General features: G+C 39.0%; 1 protein-coding gene across 6 annotated transcripts in view; it reads right to left on the reverse strand.

The window, feature by feature from the left end:
* PDE11A (phosphodiesterase 11A) overlaps positions 1-17,617 on the reverse strand; it is a 404,325-nt gene that overhangs the window by 74,862 nt on the left and 311,846 nt on the right. For all 6 annotated transcript variants that reach the window (XM_045033997.1, XM_045033994.1, XM_003990898.6 and 3 more), the window contains exons 11-12: positions 14,278-14,424; positions 13,928-14,035 (exon numbers count right to left, since the gene is read on the reverse strand). In XM_045033997.1, coding sequence (XP_044889932.1) covers positions 13,928-14,035; positions 14,278-14,424 — 255 coding nt within the window. The remainder of the gene's footprint in view (positions 1-13,927; positions 14,036-14,277; positions 14,425-17,617) is intronic.

Consider the following 17,617-nt stretch of genomic DNA (forward strand, 5'->3'; position numbering starts at 1 on the left):
GCAGGCAAAAGAGAACACCTTAATATATATATATATATATATATATGTATATATATATATATATATATATATATACACACATATATATATTTATTTAAAGAAGCAACTTAAAAATATTCAAATTGTTACATGATAGTATTCTAGAAGTTGTCTTATGAACACCTTAATTCATATTAGCTTGGAGGACAGATTAAATTTATACAGATAACAAGGCAGGTTATGTCTTGAAAACTAGGGTTTGGGAGAGGATTTGGCAACCCAGATTGAGAATCAGGTAGAGTATCTTATTACACAGAATCCTTTTTTTTTTTTTAATTTATTTATTTTTGAGAGGGAGAGAGGAGAGAGAGAGAGAGGGAGAACCTGTGAAGGAGCAGGGGAGGGGCAGAGAGAGAAAATCGCAAGAAGGCACTGTGCTGTCAGCTTGAACTCACGAACCGTGAGAATATGACCTGAGCCGAAATCAAGAGTCCGACACTTAACTGACTGAGCCACCCAGGTGACCCTAGAATCCGTTTTTATTGGCCTCTGGTAGCATGCTTATGAAATGCCTAGGCTCAGTGTGAGATATTTGGGGAGTAGTGGGATATAATTACAGAACCAGGATTCTTTGGTTCCTGCTGTCCTTTGGTTAGTTTGGAAGAGACAGTAAGCCTCTGGAAACACAAATTATACATTTTCTTGACCCAAAGCCTTTATGTCTTCCCCCTTGTACTTAGTTAAGTCTCCCATTTCATTATTTATTAAAATCTTTATCAGAGGGCAACAGGAAGGGAAAGTAGGGTTCAAACTGCTTCCTTTCTCATGTATATTTTTTCCCCAAACTCAGGACCACTAGATAGTATCTCTTCTCTTACAGCAATAAAAACTTTGTTTTTTAATTAATTATGATTTTATTGCAGAAATAACTGAATAAGTTTCTGTGTTGACAGTTTTATTTTTAAAAATTAAGTTGGGTTCTCTGCTACATTCAGAAATACACGTAATTTCACTAGCATAGCAAATAGGAATGTTAGTAAATTGTTGATGGGGGGAATGAAGTAGTCCATATCAAAGCTGTGTGTGCCCCTTCATTTTAAAATTTGGAGTTGGCTGTTGGTTTTAAGTTAATTTTATTTTACTTTAATGTATTGCCTGAATAGTTAAAAAAAAAAATAAAATCGTAGTAAGAGACTTAGGATCAAAAACAGTAGTCCCTCATTCTTCCCCTTTCCTGATTCCCAAAGGCACCTAATCTTTTCCTAATTTGGTAATTATTTTCTACCATATTTCTACGTAGTATGTACATATTATTAGCACTTGGTTAGTCATTAAGTGCCTATACAGTCCTTCCTATGTGCCGACACTCTCCTAAGAACTCTACAACTGTTTAACTGACTTAATTCGCGTCACAGCCGTGTGAGGTAGAAACCACAGTTATCCCCAGGTAAGAAGAAACAGAGGCACAGAGAAGGTATGTAATGTGCCTAGGGACTCAGAGCTAGTACGTGGCAGAGGTGGGCCAACTCCCAGCATACAGGTGCCAGAGTTTGCTCTTAAACACTGATGTCTTGTGATGGGTGAGAATTATCTTCACACGTACTCTCTTCCCTCCCCCACACTCACAATGCAATCCAGATACAGCGCTTTCCTGATCTGCACTCTATTCATAGACACTGCTGAGCCAACTAGGATCTGGGGCTTGTTTCCCTTCTGATGTGAATGTTTTTATTTCCTGGAGTGAAGATTTCTTTGAACATCTGAGTCTTCTCACATCCTACACAGCTCTCCAAAGGGGCACACCATTTCTTAGATGCCTTCCCGTCCTGGGGACACCCTGTGGTGGCCTGGTCCTGCTCTGTGGTCTGGATTCTCTGGCTGCTGCCAGCTTTTCTCTCCCAGGGTTGACCTCCAGGCTCTTGCATCCCACATCTCTGTCCTTCTTCATTTCCCCCCTCATTTCGCAGGAGCACATCTGCCAGTGGCGTCGTGAGAAAGGGTATTAACTTTTCAACACTGGGGGAGTGAATTAACTCTTGAGGCTTTGCAGGACTGAAAATGTCTTCATTCAGTTGTTAGCCTCCCCTACAATTCTGGGTTGCAACATTTCCACTCAGAATGTTGAAAGACTGCTCTATGGTTTTCTAACTTCTGAAGCCGTTTCTGAGAAGTATATGCAGTTCTTATTCCTAACACTGTATGCTATTTGATTTCCTCTCCCTTAGAATCCTCTCTCTATCCCTAGGGTTTGGCAATTTCTCAAAGATATGCTTTGGTTTGGGACTTTTCCCCCATCATTTGGCTTGGTAAGCCAACATGGAGGCTCAGTTTCTTCTGTAATCTTTCTAAAAAATAGTTTTCTTTTTACTGTTGTGTCCTATTGAATGGAACTCCAATTGAATATTGGACTTCCTGTATTGATTCTTTTATTTTCTTGCCTCTTCTTTCCCACATTTCCCCCCTCTTTCCAGGAATAATAATATTTTTAATTTGTAAGCATTTTCTTGCCTGTTGCTCCTTTTCTCATAGCATGGTATTCTTTTCTCATTACAGTCTTTTATCTCTTTGAAGATAATTATAATTCCTCTGAAATTCTCTTCTGCTCCTTGTTACCTGTTTCCTCTAAACTCCTTTTCCTCTCTGTTTGCTGGTTTCCCTCAAACACCTGATATCCTTGAGTGTCTACTCATCTAAGAGTAAAGTATTATAATGTTTGCCACACACCAGTGTTTGGGGGTGGTGTCTGTAGATTTCTGGGCCTTCCCACAAGGTGAGCAGATGGCCAGCTGGTCTTTTGTTGGGAGCCCCAAATGTCAGTATCTGAACTCCTGTTCTGTGGACTTCCCAATCTCTTGCTTGGAAATGGTGTAAACATGGATGTTGACATTATGAGAAAAGAGACTTGTATCTTCTCATCTTTGAGAATGTAGACTTTCACTTAATTCTCTCATTTTTGGGATGTACTTCACCTTAACTTTTCTTTTGCTGGTGTCCCCAAGTCTGGGGTTTAGTTTCTGCAGCAAATATTCTATCTCCTGCATAGGTGAGAAGAGTAGGCCTCTGATTATATGGAGAAGGGGTGGGGACTTGGGGACTCAGTGTTTTCATCACCCCCTCCCTCCACTTCACCCCATTTTTGTGTTCTCTGGATCCTAAACCTTGATAGGTTCTGGAGGGGATGTTTCTCACGTATACCACTTCCTCCATCCCCTCACCCCAAAGGCACTTGGGTTAGATCTTCCTTTTCTCTACTAAACTATGAACATCCTCCCTCCATTTTCTGCCCTCATACATTATGGTTCCATGAAAGGTGGGATGTGTATCCATTTCTTGTTCCCTTCCTATTTTGGTGTGATTTTGAAGGGAGAAGGGATATAAAGGTCTTTGTCTGTCATCTCTGTCATCTTGAAACTATAAGTCAGTTTTGCTGGGTTTGGATCTTGCTAATAATAAGTAAGTCCTGAAAGTCTATCAAATATGAAATAATTATCCACAATACTGTGGAAATCAGTGCTGTAAACAATAGAACTGCACTAAAATTTAGAGAGGTTTTGCCTGTGAAAATGTTATTGATTAGAATGAGCTGATGAATTAAAACAGTAAGAATAGGGATAATGTTAAAATAAGGTAATTAGATTAGATATTTAATTGGGAGTTGAAACTAAATGCCTCTAATAGGCTCCAGATCAAAACCCTGAGTCATTTTTAAGCCATCAGTTATCACCCATTATATAAAATGATGGGATATATTTTACTGTGATTTTCTATGCAGCCACTTTCCTCCCCGCCTCTTCCTAGGAATCCACATTGAGCTCTTAAACAATTTGGATCATGGATACTTCTGAGAATTTGATAAAAGTCATGGCCCCTCTTCCCAGAAATTATTCTATAATGTTATGGTATTCAAAGACCATGAAACCCAACTCTAGATCATCAGAGTAAAGAATCCCTGAAGTACAGCACACACACAGTCACACAGAACATATTTACCTCTCTCAACTGTGATACCTGAGTTACTGAAGCAGCGCCTATCTCTTGACTGTGATTTAAAGCTGCCTGGTAAATGGTTTCTAGAGAATCATCAGGCTTGAAACGTGTCCACCTGCCAGTAAATGTCCGTTTGCCCCTCCCCCACCCCATCCATCTTCCTTCAAACCGTCTTCATTCAGACCTACACTTACCCATGTCGAGGAGAAAAAGTCAACTGCCTGCTGAGGACAATATACTATCAAAAGAACACAGTGGCAGTGGAAAGTATTATTTAATGTATTTATCCCATGCCTGACTCTATTTTATTCTTTTACTTTCAAATACAATGATATCTTTTCTCTTCCTGACCCAATAATTCTGGGTTTTATTGACCTTTAAATTAATCTATTTTCTTACCTATATTTCTTCACAGTCCATATAAAAACTGTAAGGCAATGGGTACAATACATCTAAGCAAAGTGATGGTCAATTCATATAGACCTAGTTCTCACATCACCCTTCCCAGAAAAGTCTGTGGCTACTCTCTGAGCAGGCTTCCAATGATAGTCCTCTCTTGGCTTAAAACGTATGCTGAGATAATCCTGCTTCTGGCCACCAAAGCATATAATCAATGGGATCCAAAGAACCCAGAAAATTAGATTGATTCACGGGGTACCCTAGGCTATCCAGTAATTTCCTTTCATCTGGTCACCGTAAAATTTAAACCAGCTAGGATATATGACCATTTCAAAGCTGATCCCATACAACACGAGTAAATGGAGAAATATCATGGGCAGAGAAAAATGACTGTTGCTTTATGGCTCCACAGAATCCAAAAAGGCTTAAAAAACAATAGCCATAATATCAACACAATATAGATGGTGCTACAGAGGCTTCATTCATTTAACAAATGTTATTAAGTGCTTATTATGTATCAAGCAACTGGTATATCTGAGAAAAGGCTTGGGGTATTATTAACAACAGCTAACACTTCCATAGTGCAGTGTATTCCAGGCACTGTTCTAAATACTTCAAACACATTAACTCATTTAATCCTTCTAAGAACCGTCTAAGGGAAACACTGTCCTTATCTCCCTCATTTTACAGATGAAGATATTGAGGCACTAAACTACACTGTTAGAATATAACAGAGGTGGATGAGAGCTCAGGCAACCTGGCTCCCAAGTGTGTTCTCATCCACTGTACTATTCCAGCCACTAGGGTGAGGGTGTGGGTACAGTTATGCAGCTTTTATACATTCTTGTGATGATAGAGTGCTAGGTGACATGGCTCTAAAGAATCAGTTGGTGTGTGCTTTATACCATGAAGGATGTTATTCCTGAATAGTAATAGGTTGATATTGCAGAGCCACTGGACATCTTGAGCCTAACATAAGCTCTGGTGCATGAAGATATAACTGATAATAAATAGTGATTTACAAACAAGGGTTGGAGAGAAAAGAGATATAATGGTTTATATGTAACATCCCAACTTTATAAAAATTCTCAATATATGCATAAAAAAAGATTGTAAGTATGTACATCAAAACGTTACCAGTAATGGGATCACAGGTGACTTAAAAATTTTCCTTTGCATCCAAAATTTCCATAAAGAACATGTGTGTGTGTGTGTGTGTGTGTGTGTGTGTGTGTGTGTGTGTGTGTGTAGGTAAAAATATATATATATAACAGCGTGCTCAGCCACCCTGCTGTGTTTCTGGAGAAGGTAGATTACGGACTGCATGCTCCTTGTCATATGTGTGAACTGGCATGGGAATCTGAGAAAGTGATGCCAGAAATTCTGCCTTCACATTTGTTTTTGAACCTTGGGTGTCAGAGATACTGAATGATGAGGGATTTCTTGAGTTCATCCTGTTGATTTCAAGATCTGCCACGTGGCAGACTAAGGAGGGAGGGAGTCCAATGATCTACTAGAAATTCCTAATGGTCACAGAAATTCCAAAGTGAAGGTTCTTGGTTCTGAATGTTCCTCCAGGGATGCTGACAGCCAGGCACAGAAGCAGAGTCCTCAGTGGATTGGCTAAGGTTGAGGGAGAGTGTGATGGGTTTTTGTAGAGTCTTTCTTCTCCCCTTCATCGTTGTCTCTTTGGGGTAAGAAGAGCAATGAGGCCTGCTCAGACCATTCCAAGGGGTTTTGACGAACATGGTTTTTCAAGGAAGTGCGCTTCTCGAAGAATCTGCACACCATATCCCTAATTTGTGTCATGTCTCAACGGACCTACAGATGACTTCAACTTGGAAGTGATGTGAGCTTAGGACTGAAACGCAGCATTTAAAGAAACAACATTTAATTTCTGGTTTTCCTAATTTCTGGTGTGCAGAGTGTTGCAGGGTCACTGTCTGGGGTCTTTGTTTGGTACAGTATTAAAATCAAATTTGTTTTAGCCAAAGAGCACTCTTTGAGGGCTTCATTGTAAATGCCACATCCAGGATGCTCATGTCTATCTGTGAAACTTAGATCTGCGAACAAGAATCAGAGGTGCTATGAGAAGGGTGCCTTCAGTCATCCTCCCAACTGAGCACACACCCCAGTGTGGGTGGAACAGCATCGTGAGAGTTGTTAAGGCACATGTTTGGGCTCCATGGGCATGCACAGCAAGCCCAGCATGTTTCCCTTTGGGGCTCTGTTTTGTTTGCTTCAAGAAGGAATGGCTACCTCTCAACATACAAATCCAAGGGCAGGCTGATGGGCATCAACCTATTCAGTTGCTCCAAAGCAATGAGTTTAAGCAGAAGACTTTCTCAAGCTTTAAGGTGGAAGCAGATTTCAATTACTTACCAAGAGCACTTACAAACTAACGGATGCTACTTGATGCCATATCCTACCTTCTTTTAAAAATAGAATCCTATTGGGGTGCCTGGGTGGCTCAGTCGGTTAAGCGTCCGACTTTGGCTCTGGTCATGATCTCGCAGTTTGTGAGTTCGAGCCCTGCATGGGGCTCTGTGTTGACAGCTCAGAGCCTGGAGCCTGTTTCAGATTCTGTGTCTCCCTCTCTCTCTGCCCCTCCCCTGCTTGCACTCTGTCTCTCTCAAAAATGTATAAATGTAAAAAAAAAAAAAAATTAAAAAAAAAAAAAAAGAATCCTACCTTTGTCAACCAGGGAGAGAACAGGTGTTAATAGCCACAATCGTCTACTAGGGAAAAAACCCTACTTCACAAACCAGAGCATCTAGATTTAATGGTTATACCCCTCTGGTATTTACAGTAATATTTACCATAATATTTACAGTGTGCTGAGCTGAAAAAGAGGCACTTCGGTCCTATTTTTGAGGTCCAGAGACCAGAACCTTTCCAGCTGTTAGGGGACCAACATCCAGCACTATGTTTATGTGTCTCTTTAACAAAGCATGTAATGTTACACAAACCAGTTGTAGTTTGTCTAATTATCCATGAGAGTGGGGTAGTTTGATCAAATTTGCTTCTCTTTTTCCTCAAGATGAATGCAGCCAAATACTGATTAAGTCTACAATGACCCTTCCCTTACCAAGCTAAAAGTTGGAAAAACCTTACAGTCTATATTTAAATACTTTCTGTTAAATACTTTCTGTTACAAGCAGAAGCCTCTGAAGGCACTTTTCATCAAACTGTAAAACCTAAGTCATGTTTTGGACATACTGTGACTCTTAACCTAAAATAATGTGGCAAATGTTTGCTCATGTAAGTCTGAGAAAGGCAAAACTTAGTGGTCTGTCTGGTGTAATTACGTGTGTTGAGAAAAATGCTTGGTGCATGAAAAAAAACTGGGTTGATTTTAATAAATTTTATTGGGTTATTTTTTAACCACTTCCAAGACTTAATTTTTAATCTACTTACCACCATAATTTAAATAATTTATTTTGGCAAGTTAAAAGCATACACAGACTAGAATACTATAATGACCCCCCACATATTCATTATCTAACTTCAACAAGATCCATGGTTTGCTGGTCTTGTTTCACCTCTCTGTTCACATGTATTGTTTTGTTGGTTTGTGTGCTAGAGTCTTTTAAAGCAAACCTCCAGCATGTGTCAACACACTTTGTTTCATTCTCAAGAAGATCTGATGTAGTCAAAAACTGGCCAAACACCTCTGCTCTCATACTTTGATAAAATGTGTAAAAAGATATACAAATGGTATAATTATGGGAATTTTCAGGTAGGTATCTTAACAAGGCTTGAAAAAAAAACCCCAGTTTCTACTTCAATTTAGATAATATAAGAAATATATCTGCATGCATGCAGCACACATTGTATTTCAAGAAGAAACAAGAAAAAGCATATTTGATTCTTAAGGACTTAGCTTTCAACACTAAAAATATATGTGCTTTGCAATATTTTGAGGGCAGAGATTTTTTTTTTGTTCCTGTTTGGGAAGATAGTTTATAGTTTATGATAAATTACTACTGAACTGAATATAATACAACATGTAGTTTGTGAGTACAGAAAATGAGGCCGATTACTTGGCAAACATTAATTGTGCAGAGATAGACCTCTCCGAGTACAAGAGGCCAGGCTGATGAATTTCAAGAATATGATGGCTCTTCAAAGATTACCCAAATTTGTATTAGCCATCACTGAGCCAAAATTGAACACGGGACTCATGAAGAATTAAAACTTTTTAAAGCTCCCAACTTGACACCCTGAAGTACCAGTTTTCAGCCCCAAGAAAGTGCCATCACTAAGTTATAAACCGTGGAAAATGGAGGCTGTGATAAACGATCCTGGCTCTGCTGCTGGGTCTCCCTGACCTGGAGGACGCGGCTGGTGTCATAAAACACAAAGCGACAGATTAAGCAGTTTACCAACACCGTAAAAATCTCAAGAATAAATTCCCTTTAATCAAAAATCCTATATTGTAACTAGGCAGCCCCAACCCTGAAACCACATTCATTTCCTTACCAGCCTGTGTCCATAAGCAAGAGCTTATATGTTCCCCGAAATGCTGGATGTGATTATGTTCATACACTTTTACAATTTACATGTCCTAAGAAAAATACCCAGCTCTGGCTGATGGTGCGGGAGAATTTATTTTCACTAGAAAGGGAATGACCCATAACTCATGAATGGCAGCGCTTAAAGTGAGTTATGGAGGTTACTCTCCTGTGTGAGGAAATGGATTGGATTATCCTTCTGCCCAATTGTATGTTTGGTTATTAGCACACAGGTTCTTAATTATGTGTGGCTTTGCCTTTTCCCTTTTATAAAATAAATGTGGATAAAGGGAATGTCAACTAGAAGCATGGAGTGCCTAATTGGGGCTCTCAGAGGTGGCCAGAGAGAATAAAAATAGAAATGTTCTTAAATGATTAAAAAGCAGGAGTCATAAATGTAATTTAAACAGTATTCAAATTGATTAGCTCCATAGTTAATTTATAGTGCCCAGTACTGATAATCTGCAAATACATTGACAATCACTCTTTTCTTAAATTAAATATTTACCATCTTTTAAAGTTACACTGGAAGTCAAGACATACCTACAGGAAGATTAAAGAACTGGCTTTTCTAACATGCAGATTTTATTGCATTATTATGATAATGCTACCATTTATTTTAAGGCAGGTAGAGTAGTTACTACTTACATTGAAAACGAAATACAATGATGTTTGATAATTATAAACATGATTATTGTTTGTCACTTTATTATACACAATTACAGAACAAAACAGGTCTTTGCACCTCACAATGTTACGATCTACAAAGAAATTAGATTCCTGTTGACATTGGGATTCTGGTTACTTAGTGAAAACAATTTTATTCAAAAATTAAATTGGTTCTAAAAAAATTTAATTGGTTCTGTCCTTCTTGGGAGGTTGGGGGTGGTGGGGTGGTGGGGAGGAGAGTTCTAATTGTGCTTCTCAGATCTCCTTCCAGAATAAATTTTCTATCTCAAAAATCAAGGACTTCTCTGAAAATGGCAGACAGCAGACAGCACATTATCTTCAAGCTGGTGAATAGGACGGATTTTTCTCCCTAAACGTCCCTTCTGCTTTCTAGTTTGAATGATCAATAAAATGCCTTGGCTTATCTCTGAAAATAACCTTGTTGACAACACAAATATGGACTTAAACACGCTACCTCCACATTTAAGATTTAAGAAGCCCCCAGTAAATGTCAGGGGGTGTCAATGTGTTTGCTGTGATACTTGGTTATTATTAGTGTTTAACTGCAATCCCCCACCAGCGCCACACTGCCAGCAGCACCATAAATTTTAATGTGAAGATGTGCTCTTCTCTTTTCATATCCAGTGAATTCTGCAGGATCATAATATTCTATATGAACCCTAGCTGAACCTTAGTGTGATATGAAGGAAAAACAAGATTTCTAACAGTGATAGTTGTTCATCGTTTTATAGTTTTTTAAAAAACTGGACACTAAGCAACATGAATAATATCACTCTCAACTAAATTCACTCATTCAAATGAATCTCTATTGAGCCCTACAGGATGCAGGGCATGGCCCAAAGTGCTAATGAGTACATTTATGGGATAGTAAAGAACACTGACTCTTAAGGAAACCTTTTTCTCCCCCCGCCCCTGGAGAATCTGTCAGAACTCATACATCATTTATAAAACCAAAAAATGTCTCTGCAACCTTAGCACCACCACATACCTTTTATTTTACAGAATACAAACAAAAGCACAGCCATTTTCTTTATCTGGTCTGCATGTTAATATAAGAAATGCATTCTCATCTTTCATTATGTATGTGCTTAATGGAATATTTATTCTACAAGCTTCCACAAACAAAGAGAATTTGTATAATTATTCTTGATCTGCAGGTTTTTATTCCTTGTTTTAACCACAAATAGTAGCTGGCACTACATGCTGTATTTATTCAAGGAATCCAAAATATTTGGTAAATTTTAACTATATAAACATCTCTTTAGAAGCAAAGAATAATATTGAAGCTTTCATTTCAAAATTTGGAATTTCAGGCCAGAGGCATGGAATAAATTAGGAAATCATTAGTAGGGTTCCCAGTGAGCTAAATTTCCACCCTTTTACATCAAATCGCCTATTCTTCAAAGTGGTCCATTCTTTTTTTTCTCCCCTGCCAAAGGAACAAAACCTATTCGTTACCTAGACATGCGGTTGAATACTTTTGCAAAATGTAATTCTGAGTCAGTAAGTTTATTTTTCATATTCAAAATGACTTCAGGGTTAAAGGTTTGGAAGCTGCTGTGTATATTTACAATTTGCTTGTCCTGTTGTACATGGTGTCATAATTTGCTCAGCAATGATACAGGACTATGCATCTTCCCACTCTCAGAGACAATGGGCTTAGAAAAATACACACACACCCACAGATGTAAGGTCGCATGTATTATTCGTGCTAACAGCTGGATGGGCAAGGCAGTCAGAATACAGCTCATCCTGATAGGAGGGGCTCTTTTTGGACACACTGGTTCTGTTGGTGCCTCTTTAAAGAAAAGAGTGCTGCAGTGTGTGCCTTATAATCTCTTGTCCTAGAAGAAAAGAAATACTTTGAGGGAAGGTTGGGAAGGTTTTTTCCCTCTTCTTTCCTGGCAACTGGCTGGGAAACTTTGCCTTGGAGCGCCATCTAGAGGAAAACTTAGCATATGTGCGCCATGCTCTTCTGGCTTTGGGATTCAGGCCAAATCCAGTGGTGGGTGCGTGGTGATTTTTTTTTTTTTTTTATATTAAGAGAGTATCTTGTTTCTAATTCAACACATGGAAATGCAATATGAGATAACTCAAATGCAAATACAATCACTGATGAGAACAAAACAGCGAAAGCTCCTAACGGTCTTCAGGAGTGTGAGGAGGTTATCATTTTGCCATAGGCTGAGGTTGTATTACAGAAATTAGAATTGATGAGTAAATTAAATTCACCCTTTTCGTCACTGACCAAGTAATCTTTTTTTCATCTCTATAATTATTTTCTTAGTTAAAAAATTCTCATTAACCAGGCTGCCCATGGTCAAGTTGAAGAGACGGCTTGTGTTAGGGACAGAAGTTGACATTTTCAACCTATTGTAACCCTTAGTCAAGTTCAGCAAAATTTAATGAGCAGGAAATAATATCTTTTCCAGATGTGGCTTCTCAATTCAACGTGAGGGAGAAAAACTAACATTCACCAATGTATTCTTTTCAAAGTCAGGGTGGGAACGTTAACAGAGAATGCTCCTCTTTTTGAGCTAGCATTAATACAAAAACAAAACTGAAAACCTCTCACACAGTGCTACTCTTCAAGGTTGCTGAACAGGCTTGCAAAAATAACTATACCCTTGGAATATTCTGGAAGTATGAATACCCCCATTGTAGAGACAGAGTTTGAGAGTTCTGCTTTCTTCAAGTTGTTGAAAAGGATCCAGATTGTCTGTATTTTGGAAACATTTACTGAAGAAAACTTGTATGTATTTTCTTCTACTCCTAAGTGTCCTCCTCAACGCCATTGCTCTTGCTAACTTCCCCCATCCCAACTATTTTAAGGCTTGTCATAGAAGTCTGTTTCTATCTTTGACATCTCTAACTCACAGTATCAAGGCCATTCCTTTTTTCCTTCATTGAACAAGGCTCCTGCTTACTTATTTTTGGCAATCCACCATAAATCCAGAGGTTCTCCAAAATAACACGTTAATTTCTTTATTGAATGTCTTCTGTGAGCTAGACACATAAACTCTGCACACAGAAAATTATTCTTTGTCTACCGAGATCTGATACGGAAAAGCAAGATGAAAGCGGTTAATTTATTTTTCTTAAAGCAACATTGGTCCTCAAGCAATTAAGGCTAATAGTTCAAAGCATCTTCCTCCCTCATTTGACTGACCAACTGCTTTTATGGGGTACATTACAGAAGAACAGGGCCAGTCCAGTTTTTCTAGGCCAATCTGTTAGTCCTTAAGCAGTTGAGGACCCCAAAACAAGTTCTCAAGTATAAAAGTGAAGACATTTTGGTCCCATCTTTTCATGCTATATGCACACTTGAGTTCAAGTTGATCTAACACACATCTGTTGCAAACGTTTCAAGTGCATGATTGCATGCAAAATGCTGGTGAGGCCCTCAATAAACAAATGTTGGGCAAGCAAGTAAATGTTGAAAGAATAAGAAATTGTCTCTTTAGTTTCAAGCTGCTGATTCTATAGCATGAGAATGAGAGATCTGTGCCTTAAAACACACAGCAGAAAGACATGTTGTACTAGACAAAGTGCAGAGACAGAAGTAATTATTGATGTTTGGGGAGAAAGGGGAAGACTTTGGGGAAAAACTGGCATTAGATCAATGCCTTAGCAGATGAGTAAAATTTTAATAGGCAGAGAACGGGGCAGACACTTCATAAGGAAGGTGCAGACAGTCCTTATTCATCTGGCCAAAGGAAAATGTATGTCATTTGGAGTTCCCTATCTTGGGTTTTAATTTTAGTGTGGTTACAAAGATGGAAGCTACTTAAATTTATGTTATAATAATCTGAAACTTGTGTTCTATTTTATACGGTAAATATGTTAATACACATACACATATAGAGTCAGCAGCTTGAAAGTAAACATATATGTTTACATGTAAATACTTATGTTTTGCCATCTTCCCTGGCATTCTCTCAGGACTTCCATGTGCCTGTGGGTAATGCTCACACACCCCTACTATGGCTTTCCACCAGCTTAGAGAGTCTTACCTAGTGATCTCTTTGTTCTGTTACTCATACCCATATCCTCTGCAAAAAGATTACTTTGAAAATCCAAGCATTTCTTTTGTAAAAAGAACCAGTTTCCCGAGATAAAACATTGAAAAGAGACTCAAGCAATCATTCCAAGACTACACCTGCTTCAAGGTGTCAGTGATTTTACAGTTTTAAAGTTCAGAAATTGTTGTGAAATATATACTCCCATAACCAGGGCAGGTAAGTTCTAGTGTAAAATAAATCATATGGCAATTTGTCAGAGAAATTGAAATATGAAGGAGAAGGCTGTAGGTCCATACAAATGACAGATGACCTTCCACCACCACTGAACACACTTACTGTTAACATTGCAAACATCAGCTGGCACACATTGAAGGCGTGTCTCCAGTTGTGGTACAGAACCATTCGATAATTTTTCCTCACTGTCAAGAGCCACCTACATAGTGTCTGAAATGGGAAGGGAGAGGTTGTATCAGGCAGTTGTATGTGTCTCCAGTGGGCTGTCATCAAAACGATGCCTTCTGTCTGAGTGATCTTCAACAACCAAAGTCCTCCCACAAAGCTCCCATGATTCTCATGGCAATCCCATGAGGTGTGCAGGCTGAGTATTATCACACTCAGTTTGGGAAACCTGGCTACCATGTTGTCCCATGTACACTCCTGGGGTCACCCAACATGGAACATCTTACCTCATAGTCAATTTTAAATTTCTGTACCATCCCCAGCTCCATGAACATCCGCAGGGCAGCTGTGATCATGGCGTCAACATCAAGAGAAAAGTCATCAAAATGTATGTCATCGATGGCAAGTTCTGACACCAGAGGGATGTTGGCTGCCTACAAAACAGAAGACATAAGTCAAGCCAAGTTCACCAGCTTTTCCAAAACCCTCATCTTGCTCTCCTTTCCTGCTTATCAGACATGCGACATAAATCAGACCTGACCTGCACTTACACTCTGATACAGCTAAACTCTGAGCTGGAAATGTCTTTTGTTTCTGAACTGCAAATGCCCCAAGCAAATGAAGAGGGTGGGAGGGGGGAAGGAAGCTAATCTGAAGAAAAAATATACACACTGGATCTAGTCTGCAGAATTTAGAATACAAAGCTGTCTAGTTTACTGAAACTGCAGCCATACAATATATACTGATGCATATTACAAAGCACTAAATGCAAGAAACATCTGGGCAGCCAGCAGCTGTGAATTTTAATTGCTGCTATTCAGAGGAGGACATGGGAATACACTGCTTTGCCTTGTTTCTTGTATTCTTAAATCCTTGTTTCTTGTATCCTTATATCCTGTAGCTGTGCACATGCGCTTTGTTACCATGTGTTCTGTATATTCAGAAGGATGAAAAGGATCAGACATCACATCTCTGGCACAAAATGTTCTCTTAATAAAATATAATTGTTTGGAGGATCAGCACAAACATATGTTTCATCAAAAGAATAAATTTACAATATCATTTAGTTTCATTCTATATCAACAACACAACGTTAATTACAATACTGGTCATACATATACAGGGTTTTCAAAACACTCACATTAGGCAGCTGTCAATCAGTTGCCCCACACAAATTTAAAGGGAAGAAAAAATCCTTGGGGATCATTTTCATGCTGATTTCATTGAGTTTAACCATATCCTTTGGGACACTCTTGGTAAGGGAATCATTTCCACCTTTTCAGGTTATCAGAGACATTCTGGATTCATATTTCTAGTCTAATTGCTGGGTATAAATTATGCAAGGGGTAATCTGTACCCTGGGATTATTTTGGCTGAGCAATGAAATCCAACTCTGGACATTCTAAACATTCTGGAACTTCCTTCCCAACTGCATGCTCCTCCATAACAGCTTACATTTCTAGATTAAAATCTAAACACTGGTTATTCCCCACAACACAGAAGAACAATAATAAATGCAGTACAGTATTATCTATATGCACATGGTTGTACGATAGGCATCTAGAACTTTTTCATCTTGTGTGATTGAAACTCTGCACCCAGTAAACAACTCCCCATCTTCTCTCCTCTCAGGCCTCTGGCAGTCACCATTTTATTTTCTGTTTCTATGAGTTTGATTACTATAGATACCTCATATAAGTGGGATCATGTAGCATTTGTCTTTCAGTGATTGGCTTATTTCACTTAAGCATAATTTCTTCAAAGTTCATTCATGCTGTACCATATGACAGCATTTCCTTCTTTTTTACGGCTAATATTCCACAGTATGTGTATGCAGCTGACCCTTGAACAACATGGGTTTGAGCTGCATGAGTCCATTTATATGTGTCTTTTTTAAAAAAAAGATTTTTAAATGTTTATTTATTTTTGAGAGAGAGAGACACACACACAGAGTGCGAGTTAGGGAGGGGCAGAGAGAGAGGGAGACACAGAATCTGAAGCAGGCTCCAGGCTCCAAGCTGTCAGCACAGAGCCTGACATGGGGCTCGAACCCATGAATCATGAGATCATGACTTGAGCCAAAGCCGGACGCTTAACTGACTGAGCCATCCAGGCACCCCTGTATGTGTCTTTTTTCAATAAGTAAGGCATAGTACTGTAAATGTATTTTCTCTTTCTTTGATCCTCTTTAAAAAAATTATTATTTTTTAGTCTATTTATTTTTAGAGAGAGAGTGTGTGTGCAAACAGGGGAAGGACAGAGAGAGAGGGCCAGAAAGAATCCCAAGTAGGCTCCACGCTGTCAGCACAGAGCCTGATACAGGTATGATCTGAGCCAAGATCAAGAGTTGGATGCCCCTTTCTTATGATTTTCTTAACAAAATTGTAAGAATACAGTACCTAATAAATACAATATACAAAGTATGTTTAACCGACTCTTTATGGTCAGCAATAGGCTATTAGCAGTTATGTTTTTGGGAAGTCAAAAGTTTCATGCATTATTTTGACTGCATGGGGGTTGGTGCCCCTAACCCCCATGTTATTCAAGGTTCAACTGTAATACATTTTCTTTATCCATTTATTTGCTGATGGTTTAGTCTCTGTCTCAATCAGCTTATCTTTTGAGCAATCATTTTCATATATTAGAGGCTTTAGAGTGTTAGAGGTTTTCCTTAGCTATGTGGTCATCTTTGAATTTCAGTTTACAAGTCAGGCTCTATAGCTCCTGTTAGAGCTTCTGCTGCCTTCTCTGGAGGGGGAGTCTAACTGACCTGTTTCCTTGGGAAAGCCACCAAATGCGGGTACCTTTAGAGCTTTGCTCTTTAGCTACTCAGATTCCCCAGAGAAGAATCTTGTGGGTGGAGCCTGGCTGGGAAGGGGGTTGGGGGAAGAACCTCAGCATGGGTTCCTAGCTTTTCATTCAACAGTGTCTTCAGCATACACTCCCACCCTCAAGCTCCATGCTGGTGTCTTCCGAACCCCAAGAGCAGCTATTATACCATCTTAAGCCAACACAGCTCCCAGTGTTTATGAAGTGGAGGTGTGAGGCAAAGGACCTGGAGATGTCACTGCTTCTTAGATTCCCTGTTTTCCTGTACATAGCCCCACCTTCATCCCCACTTCTAAAGGTACTTAATTAGCCAGTTGTGGAGCTATCTAAGAGGGGCTTTGTGGTATAAATTGGTTTGCTTCTCAGCTTTTCCCATCGTTGGTTTATTTTGGCTTTCTTGGGTTTGCTAAATTACTTAATACTCATCCATCTGTTTTCTAGCTTTCGAAATTTTGGTATTGTCCAGTCCTCTCCTAATTTCTTTGCTTTTGAGAATTTATGCCTTAAAAAAAAATCCCTTTATTGTTTTTTAGTGGGGCCCGAGGAAGGAACAGAAGAAAATGAGTTTATTCTACCATTGTCCAAAAATTATTGGAATTATGTTTATTAAATGATGCCTTAAATGATCAGCCTGGAGAACTCAGAAGTAGGCCAACCTCTGGTTTTTAGAAACCTTTGTTTCTCTGTGCATGGGCCTGGTGGCAACCATGCACACCTTTCTCTTATTCTGTACCCCTGTGTGCTCATGTGTGTCAATCCTGACCTTGCCTTTTAGGCTGTAACAATCTTAGAGGTGGC

Source organism: Felis catus, chromosome C1, assembly GCF_018350175.1.
Source record: "Felis catus isolate Fca126 chromosome C1, F.catus_Fca126_mat1.0, whole genome shotgun sequence".
Taxonomy (NCBI): domain Eukaryota; kingdom Metazoa; phylum Chordata; class Mammalia; order Carnivora; family Felidae; genus Felis; species Felis catus.